This window comes from Gopherus evgoodei, chromosome 10, assembly GCF_007399415.2.
Source record: "Gopherus evgoodei ecotype Sinaloan lineage chromosome 10, rGopEvg1_v1.p, whole genome shotgun sequence".
NCBI classification, from domain to species: Eukaryota; Metazoa; Chordata; order Testudines; family Testudinidae; genus Gopherus; species Gopherus evgoodei.
The window spans coordinates 16,599,335-16,627,225 of NC_044331.1; the positions used below are offsets into that span (position 1 = coordinate 16,599,335).

General features: G+C 41.3%; 1 protein-coding gene across 10 annotated transcripts in view; it reads left to right on the forward strand.

Moving 5' to 3' along the window:
* Nucleotides 1-329: 329 nt before the first annotated feature.
* ARNT2 (aryl hydrocarbon receptor nuclear translocator 2) overlaps nucleotides 330-27,891 on the forward strand; it is a 142,501-nt gene continuing 114,939 nt past the window's right edge. For 6 of the 10 annotated variants that reach the window (XM_030577687.1, XM_030577688.1, XM_030577693.1 and 3 more), the window contains exon 1: nucleotides 332-587. In XM_030577687.1, coding sequence (XP_030433547.1) covers nucleotides 557-587 — 31 coding nt within the window. In that variant the 5' untranslated portion in view covers nucleotides 332-556. Of the gene's footprint in view, nucleotides 588-905; nucleotides 1,023-12,115; nucleotides 12,183-23,435; nucleotides 23,521-27,891 lie in introns of those variants that run through there. The other 4 variants (XM_030577697.1, XM_030577691.1, XM_030577690.1 and 1 more) reach the window with 4 other exon arrangements.

A 27,891-nucleotide genomic window follows, 5' to 3' on the forward strand; every position in this document is an offset into this window, starting at 1 on the left:
AAGGAAGCAGCCCCAAGCTGGCTACCTGATTCCCCCCTGGTAGGGTGACCAGACTTCCCAATTCTATAGGGACAGTCCCAATTTGGGGGTCTTTTTCTTATATAGGCTCGGCCTGATTTTTCACATCTGCTGTTTGGTCCCCCTACAGCCTGGAGTCTCTTTACCCCTGGCCACAGCTGTGCGGCCGGGCCTGCTGGAGCCGCGCTGCATGGGAACGAGCCAGGCAGAGGGCAGCGGCTTCCCCGTCCCAACGCACATGTGCGGGCGCCCGGCACATGCTCGCTGGAGCCGCCCGGGGCGCTGGAGCATGAGCAGAAGCGAAGCGGGCGCATCAGACATCTTGGGCCGCTGTGCGCAGGGAGCCTGAGCGCCAAGGCAACAAGGAGCCGCCGCCCCCCCGTTCCTTCCCCAGGGCGCTGCGCTGCGCTCTGCGCGTCCGGCCCTTTGTGTGGCGGGCAGCCTCGGGGCTCGCTCCTCCTCCCCTGCCGGCTCGGGCTGCGCAGAGCATCCCGCACCCCCCCCGCTTGCATTCATCCTAATTCGCCCCCGAGACAAGATGGCAACGCCGGCGGCTGTAAATCCTCCCGGTGAGTAGCGGCGGCTGCTGCCCTGCAAGACATCGGCGCCCCCCACCCCCGACATACGCGGGGCCGGGCTGGGAGAGGGACTCGGGGGAGGAGGAGATCCTGGCTGCTGTCCCCGAGTGCTACCGAGGCGCGGTGCCCCCCTTGCCTTAATAGGGAGAGGTGGGCGGGTTGTTCGCCTGGAGGGCAGCGGCCGAGCAGGGGTAGGGAAGAGATCGGCGTGTTGTCATCTGGGGAGGAGTAACCACTAACCAGCCACCGGCAGGGGCGAATCCTAGTCCCGGAGTTCAGCATCTCTCCCACGCCCCCTTCTCGCCTGGGATCCAACAGCTCAGGGCTAGTTTTCTGTGTGATCCCGTGTGGGCATCTTGGACCCCTTTCACCGCTGAGTGTATCTCCATTCACTTAATTGGAATAACACCAGGGATACATTTGGCCGTAAGTTTCCAGAGTTTTATATGCTGCCAAGGCCACTCCCCTGGATGGAGAAAGATCATTTATCTCTCTAGAATTGTAGAGAGGTATCACTGTTGGTGGATAACAATGGTGGAAAGTTCAGGGATGTAACAGAGCCTGTTCCAGGCTCAGAACTATTTTCACCCCTTTAATTTTGATCATAAAATAATATTGAGCCAGAGTGTTTCCTGGTCCCCAGACTGTGTCTAAGATTTCCAAAGGGATCCTTGCCTCTGTCTGAAATATTTTGAGAGTTCAAAAATAAAGATGCCTATACAGCACTGTGTACTGTACTGCTAAAGAAAATATTGTCAGTTTCCAGTAGCCCATCTACCTAGAGTTAATTCAGAATGCTTCCATTGATTTTCTTAGGTAAATGGTGACAATTAAAATTCTACATAAACATGAACAATCAAATTGGGAGTGGGGGGGGGGAGAAAATATAGGCTCATAACCAGAAAATAGGTTTGAGTAATACAAAATGAGTGAATTTTGTATGTGATGCGATGTAGGAGCAATACTGTGTGTTGTTGAATAGCCCTTCTTTAGCCATGCTATAGCTAAGGATATCAGAATTTCTACTGTTGACACTAATATACGGGAGGGGGCAACTTGGGAGGGTGAATGTATAACTGAGCTGTAAAACTTTTGCTTGGAGTCAAAATATTGAAGACATATATTTTGGCAACGTGTGTGGTGGGTGGTTTTTGTGTGAAGGTGTTGGTTTTTTTTCTGTGCAAGTGTAGCAATACATTTCTTAACCCTTTGTATCAATAGAAGGAACTCAGAAACATCTCCTGTGTTGGATTTTTGTGGAGCTCATTATTAGGAGCATTACTGTTGATCAGGGAAAGCCACTGGCGGGCCTGGACAGTTTGTTTACTTGCAGTGTCTGTAGGTTCAGCCGATCGCAGCTCCCACTGGCGGCAGTTTGCTGTCCCAGGCCAATGGGGGCTGTGGGAGACAGCGTGGGCCGAGGGATGTGCTGGCCACCCTACCCACAGCCCCCATTGGCCTGGGATGGTGAACCACCACCAGTGGGCGCTACGATCAGCCAAACCTGCAGACACAGCAGGTAAACAAACGGTCCTGTCCTGCCACCGGCTTTCCCTGGCGGGCCACGTGCCAAAGGTTACCAGTCCCTGCTGTAGATGCAGTCAAATGAAAATTCTATGAAATATAAATGTATTCTGTGACCATAAGAGACAATGCCTGCTATTGTTTAAATGAATGCATTATGTAGTAAAACAATTTTGAGCAAATTGTCAGTGTGCATATAAAAGCGTGCTTTGCTTAATTAAAAAACATCTTTAACTAAATCGTAATGGGGCAGTTGAAATTCTATTGGGCTCCAAGCAAATGAGTGATAGGCTTACAAAAATATACAGTGGTTGTGATTCTAGTTTTTGATAGTTTAATAATATATGGCCAAATTCTTGCGTCTCCGATGTAGTCTAGTTAAATGGTCGTTGGAAGCAATAAGAGTTCTGCTCAATTAAGGATGGCAGAATTTGGCCCATATTCTTGGGACTGAATGCTGCTCTTCTTGCTCATGTTTGTATTCACACTAAAGTCAGTGGAATTATGTGAGCAATGAATTTGGCTCAGTGAGTGTTTGGCTTCATGTGTTAGTAGAGTAGGCTCAGGCCCTTACTCCTTGAGATTAATTTTTAATTTCAGAATTCCAAATATTCAGTGAAAATCAATATTTGATGAAAGGTTATTAAGTGAATATTATTTCGCTCCCAACCTACAGTATCATATGTGTTAAAGGTGAAATTCACTTTACCCACACAGAGTCAGAGTAAATGAGCTTTAGTGCATGTGAAGTGAAGTAGAATGAGCAGTTGAAATCCACCTTCCCCAATTTAGGGTCAAGGGTGCAAGATTGCATCCTGCCTCCTAGCCACATAGTATAATGGGGGGGGGTGTCACAGTTTCTCAGGCCTACTTGTACCATTTGCTGGGGCTACTGCATAGTTGGTCCCTCTCTCCAATACTCTCCATGCTGACCTATCTGTGACTGTCACAAAGATTCCTGTGGCATCCAGATGTGGAATCAGGCCTGAGAGGCTGCCCTGTCTTAATATACATACCCTAAGTAGCTACAACATAGGCCTTAATAGGTGTGGACAGGGCAGCTCCAGGTCCCAGCATGCCAAGCGCGTGCTTGGGGCAGCATGGCGGGGGGTGCTCTGCCGGTTGCCGGGAGGGCGGCAGGCAGCTCCAGTGGACCTCCTGCAGGCATTCCTGCAGAGGGTCCACTGGTCCCACGGCTCCGGTGGAACATCCACAGGCACGCCTGCGGGAGGTCAACCGGAGCCGCAGGACCAGCGGACCCTCCACAGCCAAGTCTGCAGGAGATCCGCTGGAGCCGCGGAACCGGGAAGCGGCAGAGCGCCCCCCGTGGTGTGCCGCCGTGCTTGGGGCGGCAAAATGGCTAAAGCCGGCCCTGGGTGTAGAGATCCTTGTGTTGTATCTCCATGCTGTGACTGATGATTACGTGTAGGAATTTTTAAATATACTTTGTTCCTTTTGGGACGCATTCTGGATTTAATGATTAGGAATGAAACAGGCAGGAGGCAAACATAATGAAGGTGTACGTTGCTTCCCAGGAAGGTTTACAAATACCTATCACACTTAATTTGCCTAAGCAGAGGCTGCCAGTCATCCTGAAGTGTGAGGAATTGTGTGGTGGTTTTGTGATGTGAACCAATATGCTGCACTGATGGTGCTGAGATGACAGACATCTTTTCACTCGTGAGCTAAGCACAGACCTCCTGAACTGAAAGGCAAATTTACCAACCGCCAGTAGTAAACTACACCCCTGAATTCTTAGTGTGTGAAAGTTACTGTTGTGACTAGTAAGTCTTTTTTGAGACACAAAGATAGAGAGCACCATGTTTGAGCTACCAAGGTTTCTATTGTAGCCTTAACATTATATAAGCCACACAGAATAAACGTGTTTAGATATACTGCCAAGCAGTGCAGACAAACTGAAGTGAAAGCCACTGCAAATTTGGCAGTGTGTTGTGGTAGCCTTAGTGGTAGGATTTTATGGCTCTATTTGTTTGGAGCCAGATCCTTAGCTGGTGTAAATTGGTGGTAGCTCCATTGACTTCAGTGATAGCTGTGCCAGTATATACCAGTTGATGACCTGGCCCATTGTGTTATGGAAGGACAATAGAGTCATTAACTTAAGAGCCTTTAATAATTATTTCCAATTTGAATAGCTCTTTATTCTCATAAAAGCTGATAATTTAGGCAGGACATTACACCACATATGTTATATGTAGATTGGTCAAATTCTAGGTTAATGGAAGAAAATTAGCATGATATGGGGACTATAACATCAGAAAAGAAAACACTTGGTGTTTTGTAATAGTAGATGCATCTGACTTTTAAATGTGATTTTAGCCATGAACCTACATTGGGATCTAATAGAACAGAACCTTGTGTCCATGTAGAGGGTAATCTTCTTCCACAGAAGTTATCTGGGAAAGGAAATACAGCCTGCTGCTATGTTTGCTTTTCTGTGGCCTACGTTTTTTTTGTTTTTTTTTCCCTGTAGTGGGGAACCATCACAGCTGGGATTAGCAGTGGCCAAGAAACCTTGATTATAGTTCAAATGGGACTATACTGTTCAGGGACGCAAGGCTCTGCATGGATTCCCTAGGCTCTGTCGGTATGTCTACAATGCAGTTAAAAACCTGTAGCTGGACCATGCCAGCTGACTTGGGCTGGGGCTGCAGGGCTGCTTAATTTCAATGTAGATGTCCGGGCTCCGTCTGGAGCTCAGACTCTAGGACCCTGTGAGGTGGGAGTGTCCCAGAGCTCGGGCTGCAGCCTGAGCTGGAACAGTTACCCTGTGAAGCTTGGGAGCCAGACCTGCAGCTCTTTCTGCTATCTGTATTTCTGTATGTAATTATACTCCCCACTGACAGAACAATCTGGGGGAAACTCCATTAGGGAATCCTCTGGTTTTTCCCTCACTCCTGCAGGTTTTACCATGGGAGAGGGCAAACTGGCCTTAGCTTATAGGTATTTTGTTGTCTTGTCATGGTCTGGGTGACTCACCGAAGTATCTAAAGCTGTGAAACAGGCTGCAAGTGTGTGGGAAGCTCATCTGCATTGTCACAAAGAATCAAAGATAATTGATTTCCCCCTAAAATGTGATTGACATATTAAGCAAAGACAAGCTAAATGGGACCTAAGAACTGAAAATTGTGGCAGTGAAGCAGCCTTTTCGTAAAATGGTGCTTGCTGTGATGTTTGCATTTAGTGCTGCAGCTGTTTCTTTCTTTTTTTTTTTTTAATATATGTGTTTTTTTGATATACTGGCTTGTCCACATCGTTACTTTCAAATAAAATTTTGCTCATTAGCCAAGTTAAATTCCTGTTCTTCTGATGTTTGCTGTTAGCCAAGATACTGTGAAAATGTAAATTATCTAATGAAATGTTTTGCTTTTTCTGAAGATGGAGTGAGGCCTGGATCGCTCAGGAGATTTCATTTCCTGTTCCAGTCTGTCTTAGTTTGGTAGAGACTAAAGTTGTAACCTGTTTGTCAGCCTATGTGAAATGTGAGTAAGCCAATTCCTAGTGGCTTGAAATCAATACGCTTTGAGGATCTGAGCCTAAATGTCTGTGGTACAAAACCACTACCAAGGCTAGCACCACAGTATTACCAGTTATAAATATTCAAAACTTCCTGAGTCTAGTGCCCCACCCCCCCATATCACGAGATTGACTTAAAATCATAAAATTAAAAATAAATACATAATATTGTGGAGTTTTTATTTGCCTTCTGTTTTTTGATCCTTTAGGGTGCACTTGTGTTGTGTTTTGAATTTTTCTGCAACCATGAGGGCTAGAATCTTAAATATGATTTTTTTTAAAAAAAAAGTTCAGTTTCTTATGTAATCACTTTTACTTGGAGCCCCAGCTCCTGGAAACAACATCAAATACCATGAGACTTGTGATTAAAATTGTGGGAGTTGGCAGCACTAAGGGCTTGTGTAGACAGACGCAGCAAAGAATTCTGTGGCACCTTATAGACTAACAGACGTTTTAGAGCATGAGCTTTCGCGGGTGAATACCCACTTCGTCGGATGCATGTAGTGGAAATTTCCAGGGGCAGGTATATATAAGCAGCAAGCTAGAGATATGTACATAGCAGAGGGGCATTGCTGGCATATGATGGATTTCCACTTCATATGGCTAAATGCAGTGCCTTGCATGGTGTCAAATATCAGAGGGGTAGCCGTGTTAATCTGGATCTGTAAAAGCAGCAAAGAATCCTGTTGCACCTTATAGACTAACAGACATTTTGGAGCATGAGCTTTCGGGGGTGAATACCCACTTCGTCGGATGCATGTAGTGGAAATTAAATTAAAGTCAGACGAATTTCAGAATATAATTTTGATCTCGGAATGTTTGAATATGCAAATTAAAAATAGTATGGTTAGTTTCAAATGATGCTTCAAGCTTTAATGTTTCACTGCACTTCTTAATAAAAAAGACAGTTTTTTGCTGTAGAAATGATGTTACTGATTTTTCATTTCAGTAAGAAAAATATTGTAAGGTTTGAGTAGACAAGGAAAAGTGACTGTAGTTCTAAAACAGTCACATGCAAAATAAGGTTATTGATGTAGCCAGTTGCTAGGAGGACAGATCTGGCATTTTGTCATTATGAAGACAAATTCAGCTCTCTTATTTTAGTGGTTTGTGAAGATAAGGTGTATGGGGTACAGGGTAACTTTTTAGATTTAAATAATTACAAAGTGAAGAGCACAGTAAATACATTAATTCAACACTGACTTATGAAAAGTAGTATGCTAATAAAGTCAATGCTGGTAAGGTGAGAAAGGATGATCTTGTATTTAAGTCACTGGACTGGGACTTAGGTGATCTGGGTTCAGTTCCTGGCTCTGTGGAAGATTTCCTGTCTGACTCTGGGCAAGTCAGTTAACATTTCTGTGCCTCTGTAAAATTACTCCCTCTCTCTCCCTCTTTGTCTGTCTTTTTAAGTTTTTATTTAGATTGTATGCTCTGTGGTGCAGGTCCTGTCTCTCACTATATATGTTCTATTCTCCTTGTCCCCAGTGTAGTGTTGCTTATGTAGTTTGGAATTGTTTTCCTTTTCCTCATAATAAATGTAAGTGCAACAAATTACACTGAAAAAGCTAGCAGAATAGCAATCCATAACAAATGGACTGTCTGCTTCTAAATATCAACAGGGACTTGTAAGGCCAGATACTCAGAGCAAATTGGGGTAAATTACACCAGCAGAGGATCTGCCTATTGCAGTATCATTATGAAGGGTTTCCTAGCTGTGTGGATTGCTGAAGGCAGCCAGTATCTGGATTATACATTAAAAGATAATCTCCAGGAATCTACGAGCTCCTTTTTGAATCCAGGAGATACCAGTGTTTCTTTGGGAAAGGAGGCCTTCATAGTGCGTACAAAGGAAAATCCTTTGCATTGTAAGTAGGTCTAGGTATAGTACTGCTAAAACATTTCCATAGTCCGGAGGTATAGGAAGGCCTCCTTTTATTAACCTATTTCTGTAATGCCATCTTCCTTCTCTTTTGTTTGCTTTTGTCCTTTCTTTTCCCCTTGCCTTTTTGTTCAGATCAGTCTCCTTCTCGTCTCACTTTCCTCCTCACTACTCAGTTTTCTTTCCATCTGGTGCTCTGTCAGAGTTAACTCTGGCGCTGGGCTCAGCAGTGTTCTTGCTTCTCGGTTACTGTTTAAACAAATGCTGTTCTTGTACTGTTGCTTCTCTCAAGTGCTAAGACAGCATTTAAGAAAGTCCCATTGCTGTTCAATAGGTGGAGCTAGCAGCCTTCCCAGAGGGAAGGTGAAGCTTTCTTGTTCTAACCACTAATCCTACTGCCTTCCATGGAAAGCACTGTTTAAGTGCAGAGTATTATTTTTAGTTGGCTCAAGGTTGGGAATGTCTATTAAGTTAGATGTGCACTCCATTAACACATACGTTTTGCTGTTTTGCTCAAGGACAGGTCACAATTTTGCACTTTAGTTTAAAGATTTGTGCTGCCAGTCCTTCCCGCAGCTAAATTTCAAACACATCTGACAAATAAAATCATATGCAAAAGTTGTCATCTATCTCTAATACAGCCAGTGGAGAGTTGAAGTGTTTAACTGCTGACTCTACTAGCAGACACTCTGTAAGGCTTTTAAAGGAAGTTGCTCATACACAATGCCTGGAACTGATAGTAATTAACAACTGGATCGTCATTCATATGTTACACTATAATTTGCCTGTTTTTCTTTGCAACTGGAACAGATGCTTGTTTAAATGTTCCTTTACACTTTAAGGGTAGTATTTGCTTACTGGAAAACTCAAAATGTATCTGTAGAGTTTGTGAGTTACATGCATATATTTTATGGGAGAGACATGCCAACTAATGACTGATGCTGCAAAGACCTAAAATCCTGCATTGTTGTATTACTGAGGATAAAAAACCAAAATCACTTCTATTGAATAGACAATAAATGAAAAATCTGATGAAAAATGGCCTCTAGTTTTGTTCCCAGAAAACACAATTTTGAGACACAAATAATTACATATGCATATTATACCACGTATAATTATGCACATGCGTGCATGCATTCATACATTCCTCCCAGGACTTGTCTCTGGGAGGATTTACCCTTCTCCGTCTACCTATTACTGTCTAGGTCAGTGTTTCTCAGGCCAGGTCCACACTACAGTGTTAAATCGATTTAAACAGCGTTAAATCGATTTAACGCTGTAACTGTCCACATTACAAGGCACTTAAAATCGATTTTAAGGGGTCTTAAAATCGATTTCTGTACTCCAGCTAAACGAAAGGAGTAACCCTAAAATCGATATTACTAAATCGATTTAGGGTTAGTGTGGACGGAAATCGAAGTTATTGGTCCTATTCTTTTACTGAGCTACCCAGAGTGACCGCTCCGGAAATCGATGGTACCCTGGGACTATGGACGCACACCACCGAAGTAATGTGCCCTAGTGTGGACGCGTAAAATCGATTTTATAAAACCTGTTTTATAAAATCGATTTTACTAATATCGATTTAAAGCTGTAGTGTGGACGTAGGCTCAAACTGGGGCTGCCGCTTGTGTAGGGAAAACCCCTTCCGGGCCAGTTTGTTTACCTGCCCTGTCCGCAGGTCCGGCCGATTGCGACTCCCACTGACTGAAGTTTGCTGCTCCAGGCCAATGGGAGCCACTGGAAGAGGCGCAGACTGAGGGACATACTGGCTGCCGCTTCCAGCGGCTCCCATTGGCCTGGAGTGGCGAACCGTGGCCAGTGGGAGCCGTAATCAGCCGGACCTGTGGATGGGGCAGGTAAACAAACTAGCCCGGCAGGGGCTTTCCCTGCACAAGCCGTGGCCTCAGTTTGAGAAACACTGGTCTAGGTAGATGGGTAGCTGCCTGAGTGCAGTAAAGTGCGCTTGCAGTGCTGTGTGCTTGTAAAGTTTCACCCACTGTTATATCTTGGTGCAAAATCAGAGGCTGAGGTCTGGCCGTATTTAAAAAGTAGGGTCAAATTGTTTCAGGATGCAGGGAGAAGTAAAGTAACTTGTTAAGATTGGATCATATGTCATTTGTGATTGGGGCCTCTAGATACTATGGCAATGTAAAATAATAAGAAATAATAACTAGGTGAAACATCATTGACTGTGTGATCCGGTATAACACATCCCATCCCGAAGAGGGACAGTATAATAAAGTTGTGGCACATAGGAAGGCTGGTAAGAGACTGGTGTTTTGTTTTCTATCCCCAATCACCTGACATGGGTCAAGGTTAAAAAAGCTGATACCCTTGTCACAGGGCAGATGTTAATATAGTCCCCTGACTAGCTGCTGCATGTAATGGTAGCCACTGGAAAGTGGTTACCATCATAAAAGTAGCTATAAAAATGGCATTTAGCTACTGCAGGGATCGGCAACCTTTCAGAAGTGGTGTGCCGAGTCTTCATTTATTCACTCTGATTTAAGGTTTCACATTCCAGTCATGCATTATAATGTTTTTAGAAGGTCTCTTTCTGTAAGTCTATAATATATAAGTAAACTATTGTTGTATGTAAAGTAAATAAGGTTTTTAAAATGTTTAAGAAGCTTCCTTTAAAATTAAATTAAAATGCAGAGCCCCCTGGACTGGTGGCCAGGACCTGGGCAGTATGAGTGCCGCTGAAAATCAGCTTGCATTCTGCCTTTGGCACATGTGCCATAGGTTGCCTACCCCTGAGCTACTGCTTGTAACTGTCCCCTTTGTGTCCTCTGAGTCACATTTGCTTTGTTTATTCACAAAAACAAGTTTTACTTCTCAGCACTGCAGAGCCAATACAGCTGTGGAAATAAGAGCTGGATTTTTGTTTCATGCATGATCAACAAAATTGCTAGCTCGGGATCTTTGTTGTTGGTGGTAATGTGAGAACACTGCTTAATTGTCAAAAAGCAGATTGATCTTAAAGCACTGTCAGCTAGAAAAATCTTGTTTTGAAGTGGAAAATTTTGAAGTTCCTAAACACTAAGTAGTAACACATGTAACAGTAACCACAGAAGTCAGTGGATGCTGATCCCTATGACGGGCCAGGAAATAAATTTCAGCCTGGTGAGTGCTGCTGAGAGTTAGTAAACATGGACACCAAGACGTTGTTTTACAAAGTTCACTTTTGAGAGCACCTTTGAGATACTCATAAGAACATAAGAATGGCCATACTGGGTCAGACCAAAGGTCCATCCAGCCCAGTATCCTGTCCACCGACAGTGGCCAATGCCAGGTGTCCCAGAGGGAGTGAACCTAACAGGAAATGATCAAGTGATCTCTCTTCTGCCATCCATCTCCATCCTCTGACAAACAGAGGCTAGGGACACCATTCCTTACCCATCCTTGCTAATAGCTATTAATGGACTTAACCTCTATGAATTTATCTAGATCTATTTTAAACACTGCTATAGTCCTAGCGTTCATAACCTCCTCAGGCAAGGACTTCCACAGGTTGACTGTGCGCTGTGTGAAGAAGAACTTCCTTTTCTTTGTTTTAAACCTGCTGCCTATTAATTTCATTTGGTGGCCCTTAGTTCTTGTATTATGGGAATAAGTAAATAACTTTTCCTTATCTTTCTCCACACCACTCATGATTTTATATACCTCTATCATATTCCCCCCTTAGTCTCCTCTTTTCCAAGTTGAAAAGTTCTAGCCTCTTTAATCTCTCCTTATATGGGACCCATTCCAAACCTCTAATAATTTAGTTTAGTTTTGGTCCAGAAATTTCAAGCACTGTGTCACCTTGAATTTTCTATGGCAACTATTGAGATGGACAAAAGGAAGCTAGATTCTGTACCCCAAACTTACACTAACTTTCATGGGACTTTTGGTTGCTGTGAGACTGTTCACTAAATTAGCACTGTTCAGTTCATTTGCCCAATTGTTTGAATATTCTAACACTTCGTATTAAAGAGATGTGTGTTCTGCAATGTGCAGTAATAGCTAATATAGAATTCTAGCTTCTCTCGATTGGGGACACCTGTTCAACACTTTCGGAGGAGCTATTAAAAACATTAAGTATTACAGTAACAGAACGTGTATTCTAAGTTAGTATAGAGTGTCAGGTTGACAAATTGCAACCCCCCATGTAATAACCTCATGACCCCCTGAAGGGTCCCGACCCCCAGTTTGAGAACCCCTGACATAGAGCATAATAGCCTATTACTGCTACCAGGTGTTGAGTTTTTCTCCTTTAGCTTAAATAGTAGAGGTGCATGCTTTTAATGGTAGGTCCTATGCACAAATGTCACTGACTAAACATGGGCAAAGTTAAAGGTGCTAGGTAGGAGTAAAACAGAACTGCTTTTCTTCACCCTCAGTGCCTTCTGTCCCCTTCCTCCCCCCCAACTGCTCATGTGGTTGTGATGGTAATAGCACGAAAGAGAGATTAATATAAAATGTATTGCTTTGAGAACTCTGAGTGATATATCAGTTTGCTTTAATAATGAGTATCAATTAACTTCCTCTGTCTTTGTTTTATCTCTTGGCCCGTGCCACTTCCTGCAGCCCCCATTGGCCTGGAGCTGCAAACTGCGGCTAGTGGAAGTTGCGATCGGCCGAACTTGCGGACGCGGCAAGTAAACAAACCGGCCCAGTCCACCAGGTGCTTGCCTGGTGGGCCGCATGCCAAAGCTTGCCGATCCCTGCCTTAGGGTCAAGAAATATAGTTCCCTCCTTTAAGTCTTAGGCAGCTGGCATATGAAAAGTGGAAATTATTTTGAAATTGCCGTAGTTTTGTGATGGTAGAGAAAACATACTGTAATTATGAAAAATTCAAAGGATATTGTTGGATCTGAATTTCCCAGACATTGAGGAGTTTGCATGACCTACAGAGAGATAGGACCCCATTCCACCAAGATGGAGAAGGGTAAATCCTCCCAGAGAAGAGTCCTGGGGGAATGTATATATGCATGTGCATAATTATATTTTGCATTTGAACTTGATCATAACAAGTATTAATAGTTTGAGGAGACAGGGAAATACTGAAAGTTGTTTCAAAGGTCATAAACTATAGTGTATTCATATAGATAGATTTTAATGAACCTTTTCCTTTAGAGATTATATGCCACTCTCCTTTTATAAGATTAACTCTGCATTATATAGAAGTCCTGAACAGACCTAGCTCTGGGCTCTACCACACCAGAGAGGTAAGCTGAAGTACAGAAAAGGGAAAGAAATGCTATACCTGATGTTAACATATTGCTTCTCCAAACCCATTACACTGGTACAGAGTTTAGCCCATGGGGTCCTGTTTTGGTTGGGGCTTTTAGGTGTGACGGTAATACAAATAATAGTCTAAGGCTCTGGCTACAGTAGAGAGCTTACCACAGTGCAGCTGTGCTACTGTAAGCTCTCTTGTGTGGCCTCTCTAAGCCGATGGGGGAGAGCTCTCCTGTTGATTTAAATAATCCATCTTTAGTGAGCGGCAGCAGCTATGGCAGGAAAAGCTTTCCCACTGACAGTGCTGTCCACACCAGCACTTCAGTCATTAGAAATTACATCATGCAGGGGAGTTGGCTTATTCACACCCCTGAGGCCATGTCTACACTACAGCATAAAATCGAAATTATTAAAACCGGTTTTATAAAACTGGTTTTATAAAATCGATTTTACGCGTCCACACTAGGGCACATTAATTCGGTGGTGTGCGCCCATGGTCCTAGGCTACCATCGATTTCCGGAGTTGTGCACTCTGGGTAGCTCAGTAAAAGAATGAGACCAATAACTTCGATTTCCGTCCACTCTAAGCCTAAATCAATATAGTAATATCGATTTTAAGGTTACTCCTCTCGTTGGGCAGGAGTACAGAAATCGATTTTAAGAGCCCTTAAAATCGATTTAAAGTGCCTTGTAGTGTGGACGGGTACAGCGTTAAATCGATTTAACGCTGTTTAAATCGATTTAACGCTGTAGTGTGGACCAGGCCTGAGTGACGTAAGTTATACCGACATAAGTCGAAGTGTAGACGTAGCCTTAGTAAGAGAAGTTTCAAAGCTGAAATTCACTTTTAAGGGAGAGATGTCAGAGTCTGGACCTGGAACAAACAGTGTATCCGTTTTTTCCCAAAGTGATAGAACAAAATTATTGATGATATAAAAATTATATATAGTTTCAACCATATTCAGCAATAAGGTGAAGAAGCTTGTTCCACAGCGTGATTGTATTTAGAGTAATTAGAATCTTTCCTATGTGGAAACCAGTGTCGCTTTTCACAGATTCTCATCTGAATCCTTCCCAGACCATGAAATGTTGCTCAGGGCACAAACAAAACTCAGCCATCCATGTCTGTTCTGAACTATTCTTTGCTGCCTTCTGTGTATGTTATTAAGTCCTTCAAGTTTTCCATCTCTAAGTACTTAAATTACCCAATAGCTCAGTTGCAGGATTGATATTTGAACCATAACGGTGGAAGCATGGCACCAATTGTATCTTTCATTGGTTATCAGTTTTTTGCTGGAGCTGAGGGAGAAAAGATGTAGGTATAAAACTAAAAGCTGTTACTCTGGAACCAAGAAGTATCCTTCATTCCAGGGACGTTAGTTGCTACATTTGGTATATTAACATTATCACTCAGTATACTAGATATGTTAGTGATAAGGCAAAACACATAGCCTTTAATTGTCTTAACAAAATATACACATAGGCATAGGAGCACCACCCTTTATCCTTCACTATTAAACTGCTACAGCTCCCATGTCTTTTCTAGTTTTAATACGTGTTTTGCAACTTGCTTTCTGCCTACTCATTCCATCAGCTGCTCGCTGCTTTTGAAAGCATTCTAACCTGTTTTTGGGTTGTTACAATTGGATTTAAAAGTGAGGATGAAATATTCAACACACATACAACATTACCAAGTGGTTCAATAATACTTCATGCACACTTAAAAAGCCGAAAGATGACATGCATGTCATCCAAGCATTTGTTCATCTTTATTGTGGAAAGCTTGCAATGGCTTGCTAGAAGAAGGAAAAACATGCTGTTTGGTGTGGTGTATAAACTGTAGAAGGCTGCTTCTTGAAACAGGCTATTTAGTCTATCTTTACAAATAAATAAAATGAACTCTGAAAAGGATCTTTCTTATAAAATGTAGCAGACAACTACAGGTCCTTTGGTATGTAGTTATGCAGAATTCTGCTATTAGCTAGAACTTGACTGTCAAATCTGACATTTGGTGTGATTTCATATTTCCTTCGTGTTTACATAAGTAAAGGCTGTCTTGCTGCTCTTCCAGATAGAATTGATTTTTTTACATTTCTATCAAGGTTTTTATATAAACATCCTGCTTGTTTGTAGAGAATTTTATTCAATAACATTCTTCACTTCCATGTTCAAAGCATCTACAGACTGACTGTATACTTCTGGGAACAAGAGGCTTCTAGTAAATGTGACACAATGTTTAATCTGAATAAGGGAGCATGGAAGGAGAAACAATCTTCCATTACTTTAGATCTTCAATTGTTTAAAAAGCCAGGGAAAGAATGTCTGCTTAATGGTTCTGACAATAAATTGCTAGTGGAACCCTGTGATTGTAATTCTGGAAAATGCAGTAATAGTGGTTTCTAAGGATAACAACCTCCTTCTGAAAACATAGGAAAGCTTACTTTTAATTTAATTTAGATCACAGTAATTCTGGCTAAAGCAAACTATAAGGCTTAATGTTTGAAAAACAGTTCTTTTTAATGAAATTAAGCAGGACTTGAGATTCTCAACATTTGTGGCAAACTCTTGGGAGTTTGGTAAAACTAATATTTCCCCGGAGATTCTCCTGCAACAAGGCTGGCTGAGTTGTGTATTTATTTATAAAGCTCTCCCTCATGTCTTATTCGGAGGGCGTTCTCTTTGGGGCACCAGTTGGAATGAAAGAATTTACAATCTAATAAAAAAAGCCCACTGCACTCCCGCAATTACCTTCTGAACTTCCAAAAACGGATGGGTTTTTATTTGTGCCTTCTTTACTCACAGACATAAAGGATGTAATACTCAGACAACAAGGGAAAGAGACTAGCATTCTTTGCTGCTCCAGTGATATTTATTATGCTGTTAAGGGCAGAAAATCATCATCTTCCTTTGGCCAAATCTTTTCAACTGCAAAAAAGATCGACCTTTTTAAAATCATTTCCAACAGCTGATGAAGACTGTGAAAAGAGTCAATACATGAGATGTTAGGGCACTTAATTTTGTAGGATGGAGTGTTTGGGAATCTCCATTTAGATATCTGACTGAAAGAATCCACTGCTAAATGCCAGAAACTTCAGTTTGGGGACAATAATGAAATACCCTTTTTAGGTGACTTGTCCAAGGATCAGTCACATCTGAACCCATGATTCCCTGGTTTCCAGTGCTTTTCTGCAGCCTATAGACTAGACTTTACCCAGGCTTGGTAGAATTAAATGTTTATATAAATTCAATGGATAGTATTAATGTTTATTTTGAAGCATTTTTTCAATGCTGGATTCTTTTCTGCTTCATTAATAGAAAAAAATGCCAGCTAAATATTAATCAGAGGGTCTTTATTTACTGTTGGTGATGTAGGGTGCAAAAGGACGCAACTAAATGTCTTGAACCCAGGCTGAGTTTGTAGAACTGGAGTTTAAAGTGGGGGAGAGGTGGTGGGAAATCTTTGTAGACTAAGGAACCTCAAACTGGAAATCTGGGAGAGAGACTCAATAAGAAACGCTCATATTGTCATATTTACTGCTTGACTTTTCTGGCAACTATACTTTTTAATTTTCTCTTCAGTTTGATTTATGATGATGAATAAGGATTTGGAAACACATAAAAGGTCAGTTCAGTATCATAACTTTAAATAAATATCCCTTGCTTGCTGACCAAGCAGGATTGGAGACACTAGTGCCGTCAGTAAAATATTTTTTAATGATGCAGTAATTTTTGATAACAATAGACATTGGTTAACTAAGCATGCCCATTGATACCCTAAATTTACTGACAATTAAGTATTTGATAGACCCGGCGTGGTATTCTGAATGAAACTTAAAAGTTATACATCCCTACTGCAACAGGATTTTTTATTATGCAGATACAAAGAATAAGTTAAAGAATCATTTGGAAGATGCAAATAAGCTATTTGCAATGAATAATTTGAGTGGTAAAATTATTGATTTTTTTTTTGCTTGATCAGTTGCAAATTGATTATGATTTCATCAAAACTGTGTGTTCAGTTATTTGATGAAATTTTGAAAATGGTTTAGCTTTATGGATTACAAATATTTCTGAGTATTCAGTATTTGTACTCTGTTATGTTTGAAGTAAGTCACGTGATATCCTTTGATTCTCAGAATGAATTGGTGATTGAGCAAAATTTAAAATTTGGTGTCTGCAATACTTGTGCACATGACTTTCTGTGAATATTCATGCTAGTAAAACTGGACTTCAAGATTCTTATGAAAATCAATTATAATTGGAGTCAGGAAGGACGAAAAGAAATTCCTTTAAAAACTTGAATAATTATTAGCAGAAATCTGCTGGCAGTATTCTCAAGCTGAAAGTTAAAATTAGAAAAATTGTTCCGACTCCCACACTCCAGATGTTTTGGTAACAAGTTTGTATTGTAGTTGGCTTAACAGAAGGTATGGACAGGGATCATGAACCTAATGCATCTCAAATCATGTAATAAAACTTTCATATGACTTCGGTATCTTTGTGGCTGGAGATAATAGCTTAGGAGGGAGCAACAAAAAGGTTTGGCTACCTAGAAAGGTAGAAAAATCTTGTTTTGAAGTGGAAAATTTTAAAGTTCCTAAACACTAAGTTACTGGTGTCTTGCTGCAGTTGGTTAAAATCAATCCCAGTCAACATTTTAAGTAGATTTACTATCCATTAACTTTAATTTATTGTCTACTTACTGCTATTCACTGTGCTTTATGAAGTTAATAAAAATTGAGGGCACTCAGCACCTCTCAGAATGGGGTATTTTGTCATCTTGCTATGATTTAAACTTTGGAACAGCGCTGCATAATATTGGTCTGGCTTATTTTTTTCTTAGTATAGCACCATAAATATTCTAAAGGCAACTGTAAAGTAATTCTTGGAAACTGACAGCGGAGTCTTTTGTATGAACAATATAGCTCTGGATTTTAATGATCAAAAATTGACTTTTGGTAGAGATCTAAATCAACTTCAGTTGACCAAAGTAATTAATACTGACCAAGATGAAAAGTTAAAGGCCAGATATTGATGATGGTGACACTGAAATTAATAGTGAAGAATTGATTTTTTAAATAAATAATTTAAAGATGAGTGGATTAAAAACATAGTCTGTAATAGTGAATAATAAAGTATTGAACTGTTATAATTACTTATTTGTCACAAAATCCAGAAGTTTGCTAGGCATCCTCCCAAATGGATAAAAAGAGACAGTTTCCCAGAAGAGTCTGCAGGTCATCTCAAACATGATATAATAGAGTGGAGGGATGCAACAAGATAGTAAGGTGGGATTTGGGGAAGGAGAACAAGTAATTACAGCAGGCAAGACTGGAGATAGCAAAATTCTCATCTGGGTGCTCTATCTGGACAGAAAATGTCATATCTTAGAAATATTGTGGAGGAAAATGCGACAGGCTTTGGGCACAGTCTGGATCTTAGCAAAGTACAGTAAGATAATTTTTTTGCTCACTCTGAGACAGACTCTGAACTCTATTATACAAGTGTAAATCCAGAGTAACTCCACGGAGGCTGTTTGGGTACTGGTGGAACAGAGACAAGAGTCTCACCCATCGTTTTCAAGTAATAAATAATGATGGCCTTTGGACTCTGTGTGTGTGTGTGTGATTTTTTTAAAAATCTAATGCTATATTATTATGTCTAGTTTTCACATATTCTTGTGTTACGACTTCCACTTTACCTCCTCTGGTTTTGCTGTATTTCATCTACAAAGTGTTCCATTTTAAAAAGGAAAACACATTTCCTGTACATGAATTTCTGATGGAATGCCAACCAAAATAACTAAACAAACACACTAAATGAAAATGTTAAATGATGAATTAATGGACTAAGCACAATCTATCTTTGGGAAAGTTTGAAGAAGAGTCATTATGCTTCCTTAGTTTTCCTCTTCGTGCTTATTTGCACAATTTGGATGTATGTTACGTTGCTTCACTTTGTATGTTAATGGATAAAGTCACTACGTATAAAATTGAGATTCTATAGATCTGGTGCTGCATGCATGATGGAACAATCCTATATTGCATTTGTTAGCTCTAATGGAGTATGTTAAATTTACACACACACAAATTATTAGAGGAATGTTTTCTTGCTGTCCTTGCACACAGCTTATACTTAAGCAGTTATTTTAAGCACATTCAAAATATCGTAGGGGGAGGGAGAATGATAATTTCTTTTAAATTGAAATGCTGCATTGTGTAGGAAGCGTAATCTTCTTGTGATGGAGGATCTTTTGCTTAATGCTTATTAAATGTGGTAAAATTGATCAAATGATCTTGAATGTCTAAATAACAAAACAATGGCAAATTAAAATATGCATCCCTAAAGATTCCCGCTGTACCTCTGTATGGCAATATATTCTGTGCTATATGAGTGCTTAGGCCAGTGTTTCTCAAATGCGCATGCCAGGGGCTTTTCTTGCAGCCACAGCCTCCTGGGCAGTGAGGGGGGAGGGGCGGGAAGCAGTGGTCCCTTCCTGAGGATCACCAGCAGGAGTTGGACCGTGCCCCCTCTGGAGACACAAATGCTGGAGGAGGAGGGAGCTAGTGAGTCCCCCACCTTCCTGGGGATGTAGGGTTGGGCTCCAGCCCTTGAGTGGTGGGCAGCAGATGCTGGCCACAGGGTTCCAACCCCCAGCTGCGGGGCTCACCCTCCATTGTCCCTGGCCTCCGCTGGCCCATCATGGATTCCTCCCTGTTCCCCACTTCCACTCCATCTAAGGCTTAATTTGTCGCTGGTCTTTCCAGGACTGAGTAAGTATGCTGCTGTGAAAAGTGATATTTTTATGTTTAATACCACTTTTCACAGCAGCATACTTCCTAGCTAGCAAGTCTTTTTTAAAAAGCAACCAAAGAAAGGAAAAGAAGCAACAATAAAAAATCCAAGAACCTGTAGAGCACGTTGTTTGTGTTTCTGTTTTGTTTAGGTCCTATGAGAGACAGCTGTACATAATTTTTATGATTGAGTCTGCAGAAAGGTTCAATAAATTACAATGATTTGGACATATGTATGTGCATATAGATCTGTTTTTCCTAAAGTAAATTAAGTATTTTAAGAAAAATAGTCAGCGCGACCACCAGCAAGAGTTGGTGGCCGCACTTTGAGGTCACCAAAAATGTTCTTGTGAGAACCCCTGGCCTAGGCCTAGATCCTCAGCTGGTGAAAATTGTTATAACTCTCTTAACTTCAGCTGAGCGATGATACTTTGCACAAGTTGAGGGTCTGTCTCTTATTGAGATTTTCCATCAATTCCATGGACAGATTTTCAATGTCAACTTTGAAGCCTCCGCAGATTGGCCAGTGAACGTCACATGAAATCCTTACTTTTGAGAATGCAGATTGGGTCGTTAGCTACGTGACTACCCAATTTACACATGTAGTTGTCTATTTGTGAGTATAACTGTTCCTGAATATTTGACACTCAGGGTATGACTTCACTGCAGAGCTAACCTGGGCTCTTATTCGAGTGTTGATCTTAATTATGCTCCGATCCACGTATTAAAAACTGTGGTCCATATTTTGCACTGCTTTTGGAAGGACTGCTCCCATTCTCCAGAAAACAAAACGAAATTCAGAATTAAGACCAAGGCTATGCAGAGTCATCTTGGGCTATCAGCATCAGGCGAGTCTGAGCACTTGGGTTAGCCTAGCCCAGGTGTGAGTACTACTCCAGTTACTGTGTCCTCACTGGTGCTGCACTCCTCCATGTCTGGGACTTCTGGGGACATACCGCATGGTTCTTATCACTGGCCAATTTGCAGAGGTTGCAAAATTGGCTTTGAAAATCTGTCCCTGGAACTGATGGAATCTTTTAAACAACAGGGGCCAGACCCTCCACTTGTGCTAAGTGTTACAGCTCAACTGAAGCTAATGGAGCACTAAAGATCTTCCTTTATCCTTTGCTCCTTTGAACAATTGAAGTCCAAGCAAATTCTCTTTTAATCTGGAGGGTAGCTCGCTGGTTGTTGTTGGCAATGCCATTGTACATATCTGCTAGAGAGTGATGCAAGAAGTGCCTCCTTTCCAAAGCCGGAAGCTGTTAGTATGCTAAGAAGAGAGGGATGAAAAAAACGGGAGTGAGGAAAAAAGGATGGGAATAAGAGATGAAGGTGAATCAGTGATGAACCATTCACTGTGGAGGTGGGAAAGAGTCAGGGAGCAGGAGCACATAGAAGCTGGTGCCTACATATTTGTGTGCAATAAGGTTGAATTTTCAGCCTTTAATCATCACAGATATGTTGGGGATGAACAGAGTTTAAAAACCAGAAGATGGTCCCCCAAAACCATGATCTATTCTTTTGAAAAATCCTGTGAGTTTTAGGACAATAATATATTTATTTTGGTGGGAGGTGGATGAGGGGGTTCTGACTCGTGATTTTTAAACTCCTGGCATTGGCAGTGTTGCTCAGCTTCTGTGGTTGGCAACTTCCCCAGTTTACTCAGGTGTTTTTCACTATCAACTGGGAAAAGAAACCACCTTCTCATTTCACATAGTCACCAGCACTGATGGCTGTTACTGTGAGCTGAATCAAACTGTCACTCCAAAATGTGGGGTTTTTTTGGGGCAGGACTGCACTAGAGCATGTTTGGCACTATAATCCAGGTTCCCAAGTGAAATGAGCTACACTGTTAGGGTACGTTTACACTACCCACCGGATCGGCAGGTAGCGATCGATCTATTGGGGATCGATTTATCACATGTAGTGTAGATGTGATAAATTGATCCCCGATTTGCTCTCCAGTTAACTGCTGAACTCCAACTTGGCGAGAGGCAGAGGCAAAGTCGACAGGGGAGCCGCAGCAATCGACCCTGCGCCGTGAGGTAAGTCGAACTAAGATACATCGACTTCAGCTACGCTATTCTTGTAGCTGAAGTTGTGTATCTTAGGTCGATTTCCCCCCCACCCCACCCCACCCAAGTGTATACCAGGCCTGAGAGACACTTTTATGCCAGTCTAACTGTTTCTGCAGTAGGGCTTTTGCTGATATCGAAATGTCACAAAAAATCACATCCTTAACCAATGTTACTATATAGTTAAAAGTTTCTAGTATTGACTTGGTCTTGAATTATGCAGTTTTGAAAACTCTGGGCTATTAATATAATTAAAACAAAAAATAGAATTATTTCCCAGTTTAGAAAAGAGAACTTTTAGTACAGCGTGCTGCAAATTGCACAGGAAGCAGAAGTAGTACACTTAGAGAAACCTACAATATGCACATTTATGAGCTCAGGTCACTGTTACATAGGATGCATTTTCAGGGCCAAATGTGGGAAAAATGAGGCCTCAGGCCACATATAAAAATGTGCATGCAGCTGTGGAAATTGTGTGAGATAATGTAAGTGTAGAATAGCACATGGACCCATTTTAATTAAAAATTTGGCACTTAATTTCCCAGTTTACATCTACAAACATCTTTTCTAAAAATGCACTAAAATAATTAATTTCCTTTGGGACAGTTACTTAATGTACACTTTAAGTGTTAGATAATTATTTTTTTATGATTTTGGCAGTCTGCTGTAATAGTTGTAGAATAATAAAATTTATAGCTTCCTCTGTCATTTTATGAAGCAGTTAAAACAGTTTCTTATCTAAAATTGCTGTTTCGTAAGTGAAGTTTGTGTTTCTCATTGTAGAGCTTGGCTCTGATACGCCATTTATTTGGTATCCTATAATATTCTAGACTAGTAAGCTTTTATTGGGCCAAGTTCTGCCCTTGGATACATATCCGTAAAAATTACTGAAGTCAGTTGGAATAGCACGTTCTTATCCAAGGTCAGAAATTGTCACATAAATAGCTTCATGCATTGATAATATGGGTTTTGTTTTTACTTTTAAAAGTAGTATTTCATATCTGTGCCTCAGGAATGAAGTATCCTTTCACTTGATAAGTTACAGTTATAGGCCAAGTTTTTTTTCACAAGTGGCTAGTTATTTTTGGGTACCACCATTTTTGGGTATCCAGCTTGAGACACCCTCCAGGGCCCTAATTTTCAAAGCACCCAACCACCCTCTGAAAATCAGGCCCCATTGAGGCGTCTTAAGTTGAATACACAAAAATTGATGTACCCCAAAAAGTAGCCCAAAGCTCTTTGGGGAAGGGACTCTTTGGGGTTTCCTGATGCTGCTGAACTACACTAAGGATATTCCAGCTCTCCTGCACTCTTACTAAGATTCCAGGACTGCACATACTGCCAAACGTGCTAAAAAAACAGATTCATTAAGAATCACATACTTAGTTACATGGTTTTACATTTTTTAATATGCAATTAACATTCACCTGTGAATCCTAAATATGATAAAGCTCTTACTTTAAACTTCCCCCAAATGTCCCTTTAATAATTGTGTATAATAGAATATGTCATATTATGCACAATAGAATAACAGGAGAAGCTCCATTAAAATACAGTGCATCTTGCTGGAATGGAAAATATAACAATAGTGCCCATATTATATACTTCATTTTTAAAAAATTTATTAACTATTTTCCAGAATCTGTGTGGTTAATGTAGAAAATGTTAGTAATTTTGCCGCAAGTAAATTGATCAGTATGCAAGATGGTTGTTGCTGGCTGAATCATGGTCCACAGTTAAGGTAAACAGATCTGTGATGACATTTTCTGAGCAGAATACCAATGCAGTTGTATTTCTTCCCAGAGGTTTCTGATGTTTCTCATATGCGGATAACATTTATTTCAAGAAGGTTTTAATCACAGGAAAGAAATTCTTCTGTAGAGGTGGGATTTATTATATTTATTACTTATTTGATATGATTGTGCTGAGTTAAGAGCATTTAAAGATTATTGCTGCTTTTGCATATCCTATGTAATGGTAAATTTTTCTGACCTGTTGTCTATTTATCCTACCTGTCAATTGTATGAATGTATAATAATATTAATAAAGTTGTAAAATAATTGTATTTTAAATTTGTACTGCTGTGTGGAATTTCTCTGGGTTTTTCTTTCTCTGTAATTAACATGCCAAAGTGATGTGACTAAATTTACAATTAGGTTTTACTGAAGGTGTTCTGAAATATTCTTCATGGTGGCTATGTTTTCACCTGGCAAGTTCTGAATTCACAAATGTGATTTTATTTTGTTCTTCTTAAATGTGCTTGTACTAGGTGGTAAAACCCTTTGTGATCTGTTAGTGGTTGTATATCTTAATTCTTCATGATTTTGAGAAGTGTGTTTCTCCATTTTTCCTAAAAAAGTTTTTTCCCTTTGCCTTGTAGAACATCTAAAATATTTTTTATCAGTTTCTGTTCAAAGGACAGGGCACGTGTGTTAACGCTGAGATGATTGACATTTCAGTTAGTTTGTGTACTGGCAGTCAAATCTGTAACAATGATATTGATATAACTGGCATCTCAGAGGCTTATGTGATGGAGCTGGGGGTGCAGCCGCATCCCCTGGCTTGAAGTGGTTTCCGTTATATACAGGGTTTACAGTTTGGTTCACTAGCTCTCAGCACCCCCACTATAAAAATTGTTCCAGCACCTCTGCTCTCAGGTTTAGTTATGCGCTGATATTTAGTTCTAATGTAACCTATCATATTACAATGAATTGTAAAGGATTAAAGAATACTGGAAAGAGCATCCTCAATGGTGCCCTAATATTTAGTAGCATATATTGCACTTGTCACAAGATTTGAAAGTTGAAGTGTTTCAGAGCCCATAGAAGTCAGTGGAAGGATTGCCATTGATTTCAATGGGCTTTGGATTAGGGTCTGCATTACCTATGCAGATCATGCATGTCTTGATCTGAAGCAAAGACTGTAATACACTGACTGAAAGTAATGTTGAGTAATGGCTGCTCTAGATGAGAGAGAGAGAGAGTGTTCCTTTGGGAATTTCAGAGCTTCACAAGAAGCAGAAGTTTCTGATTGCGGTAGCAGAATCTCCTCAGCTGGATGACACAAATTTTAAAAGATGTGCAACTGGTCGGCTTTGCTCCTTTGAAATCTCTGTCTAAAAGCCTTAAGCATGTACTGTACTAAAGCTGAACTAAAGCTTCAAAATTCAAAACCAGATCTGCAGATTGAAATACTCAGAAGCTTGGGAGGTGTTTTGAATGTGTGATTTTTGGCTTAGGGGCCAATCTCTGGTAAGTAACATTCAACTAAAAAAAAAATCAGTATTTTTCCCCTACAATCCAATCCAGTGATCTTTCTGCACTAAGGGTATGGCTACACTTGCAGCTGTACAGCGCTGGGAATTAAAGCTGTCTTCGTACAGCTAAATAGGGAAAGCGCTGCAGTCTGGTCACATTGACGGCTACCAGCGCACTGTCATGGCCACATTTGCAGGATCTGCAGCGGCATTGGGAGCGTTGCATTATGGGCAGCTATCCTAGCGTTCAAATGGCTGCAATGTGCTTTTCAAAAGGGGGGAGTGGGATGGAGTGTGACAGGGAGCGTGGGGGAGAGAGAGAGTGGATTTTTGGAGCTGACACTGTCAGCAGCTGCAAGTTCCGACCCCCCTCCCGCACCCCTTTCTCGCTCACTGAAAGCAAACAGCCTTCTTTGTTTTCCTCACAGACCAGATAAGCAGCCTCCCCGAAACGGACCCCCCCACCTGCACGCCCCCTCTCTTCAAGCAAACACTAGCTGTGGGCGTTCCAAAGGGAGCTCATTCACAGCAAACAGGAGCTGTGTTTGGTTTTTTAGATAAGCAGCTCCAGGAGCCCAGAGTTCCCAACAAAACAAACAGAGGCATCACAACAAAACAAAGACAGTAATCTTTACTTGAAAGCATTATGGGAAGCTTCTAGAGGTCAGTTACAGTGTAGTAAGATTATTCTCCATTTACAGTGGCACCCCAGCGCTGCAGCACCAGTGCTATTCTCTTTATTCCTCTCGTTGAGGTGGAGTACATGCAGCGCTGTAGCCAGGGAGATACAGCGCTGTATGTGCCTTGCCAGTGTGGACGGGGGAGTAAGTTACAGCGCTGTAAAGCCATCACCAGTGCTGTAACTCTCAAGTGTAGCCTAAGGCCTAAGATTGCTGAGGCTTAGTTGTTGTGTTGGAGCATAGCACACTAGATCATTCTCAGCAGTACAAAGAATTGAAACAGGTTGTTGTAAAAATCACATACATATATTTACAAATCTATTTAAAATAAACCTTCAGACCAAATTTTACCTGATTTTGTGTTTCACTTTGTGGAGTTGTGTAACTTTTATAAGTAACATAGACCTAAAACTTTATAATAAAGGCCAGAACAAATACAAAACATCTTTTATTTGGAGCTGTAATTTTTGTACATTTGTAAAATGTCCTTCATTTCAAAAGATCCCAAAGCACTTTGGCATGACCGACATGCAGCACCAATGAAATACAGCCATATTACATAAGTGGGGAAGTGTCAGCACAGAGGCCTATAGCCATAAATATATTTCTAGACACAGACTCACAGGGCCGATTCTGTCACCTTGCTCTCACATTGAGTAGTACCGTTCCTCTTGAATTCATGGGACTACTGATGGACTGATGTACAAGTCAACCTGAGTACAGGTGGCGGAATCAGGCCCATGGATGACGGAGGTAGAAGAGAAGTCTAATCTGTCACTGGAGATTATTCCCTACTAAATGAGTGTTTTCTTGAATCCTAATTTTAAGGCATTTGGCTCATTTGGCTGATTTTTGGCTTTCCAGGCTGGAATTCCCCAGCTCCTCTACCTTTCCCCAGTCCTGCTCCATTCAGGTCCCCTGTCTCTGGCTCCCTGCAGCCAGGTCTTTCTCCCCCTACAGGCAGAGGGAGACTGTTGAGCTCCTGGCTCCCAGCCTTTTTATACAGGCCAGCTGTGGCCTGACTGGGACGTGGCCCAGCTGCGGCTGCTTCCCCAATCATCCCAGGTTTTAGAGCTGCAGCCCTCTCCAGGGCTGCTTTCTAGCCCTCCCAAGCAGGAGCTGTACAAATGCCTCATCACAAATGAGTGTTCACATTTCTTTTCTGATATTAAAAATAATAAAGGATATTTTCACATTGATTTGAAATTGTGTTAAAATATCCCTTTTTTGCTCTAGAGCTGCATGCTGGTTAAAAGAACAGTCCTCTTGGTGGTGTGTATTTCAGTGTTTCTCTTAGTGAGAAACCCACTGCACTGTAAAGTATCAGAGGGGTAGCCATGTTAGTCTGGATCTGTAAAAGCAGCAAAGAATCCTGTGGCACCTTATAGACTAAAAGCCGTTTTGGAGCATGAGCTTTCGTGGGTGAATACCCACTTCCTTAGATGCATGTAGTGGAAATATCCAGGGGCAGGTATATATATGCTAGCAAGCAAGCTAGAGATAACGAGGTCAGTTCAATCAGGGAGGATGAGGCCCTGTTCTAGCAGTTGAGGTGTGAAAACCAAGAGAGGAGAAACTGGTTCTGTAGTTGGCAAGCCATTCACAGTCTTTGTTCAATCCTGAGCTGATGGTGTCAAATTTGCAGATGAACTGAAGCTCAGCATGCACGCCATCATATGCCAGCAATGCCTCTCTGCTATGTACATCGGCCAAACTGGACAGTCTCTACGGAAAAGGATAAATGGACACAAATCAGACATTAGGAATGGCAATATACAAAAACCTGTAGGAGAGCACTTCAACCTCCCTGGCCACACTATAGCAGACCTTAAGGTGGCCATCCTGCAGCAAAAAAACTTCAGGACCAGACTTCAAAGAGAAACTGCTGAGCTTCAGTTCATCTGCAAATTTGACACCATCAGCTCAGGATTGATCAAAGACTGTGAATGGCTTGCCAACTACAGAACCAGTTTCTCCTCTCTTGGTTTTCACACCTCAACTGCTAGAACAGGGCCTCATCCTCCCTGATTGAACTGACCTCGTTATCTCTAGCTTGCTTGCTAGCATATATATACCTGCCCCTGGATATTTCCACTACATGCATCTGAGGAAGTGGGTATTCACCCACGAAAGCTCATGCTCCAAAACGTCTGTTAGTCTATAAGGTGCCACAGGATTCTTTGCTGCTTTTACTGCACTGGTAAGAGCATACTTATTAGGGTTTTAAAATCTGCTTAACAAGTGAATCAGCAGAGTAATTGAAGATGACCTTCAGCTATATGTCTCAAATATGAGGTGATTGTCAGTGTATTTCACAG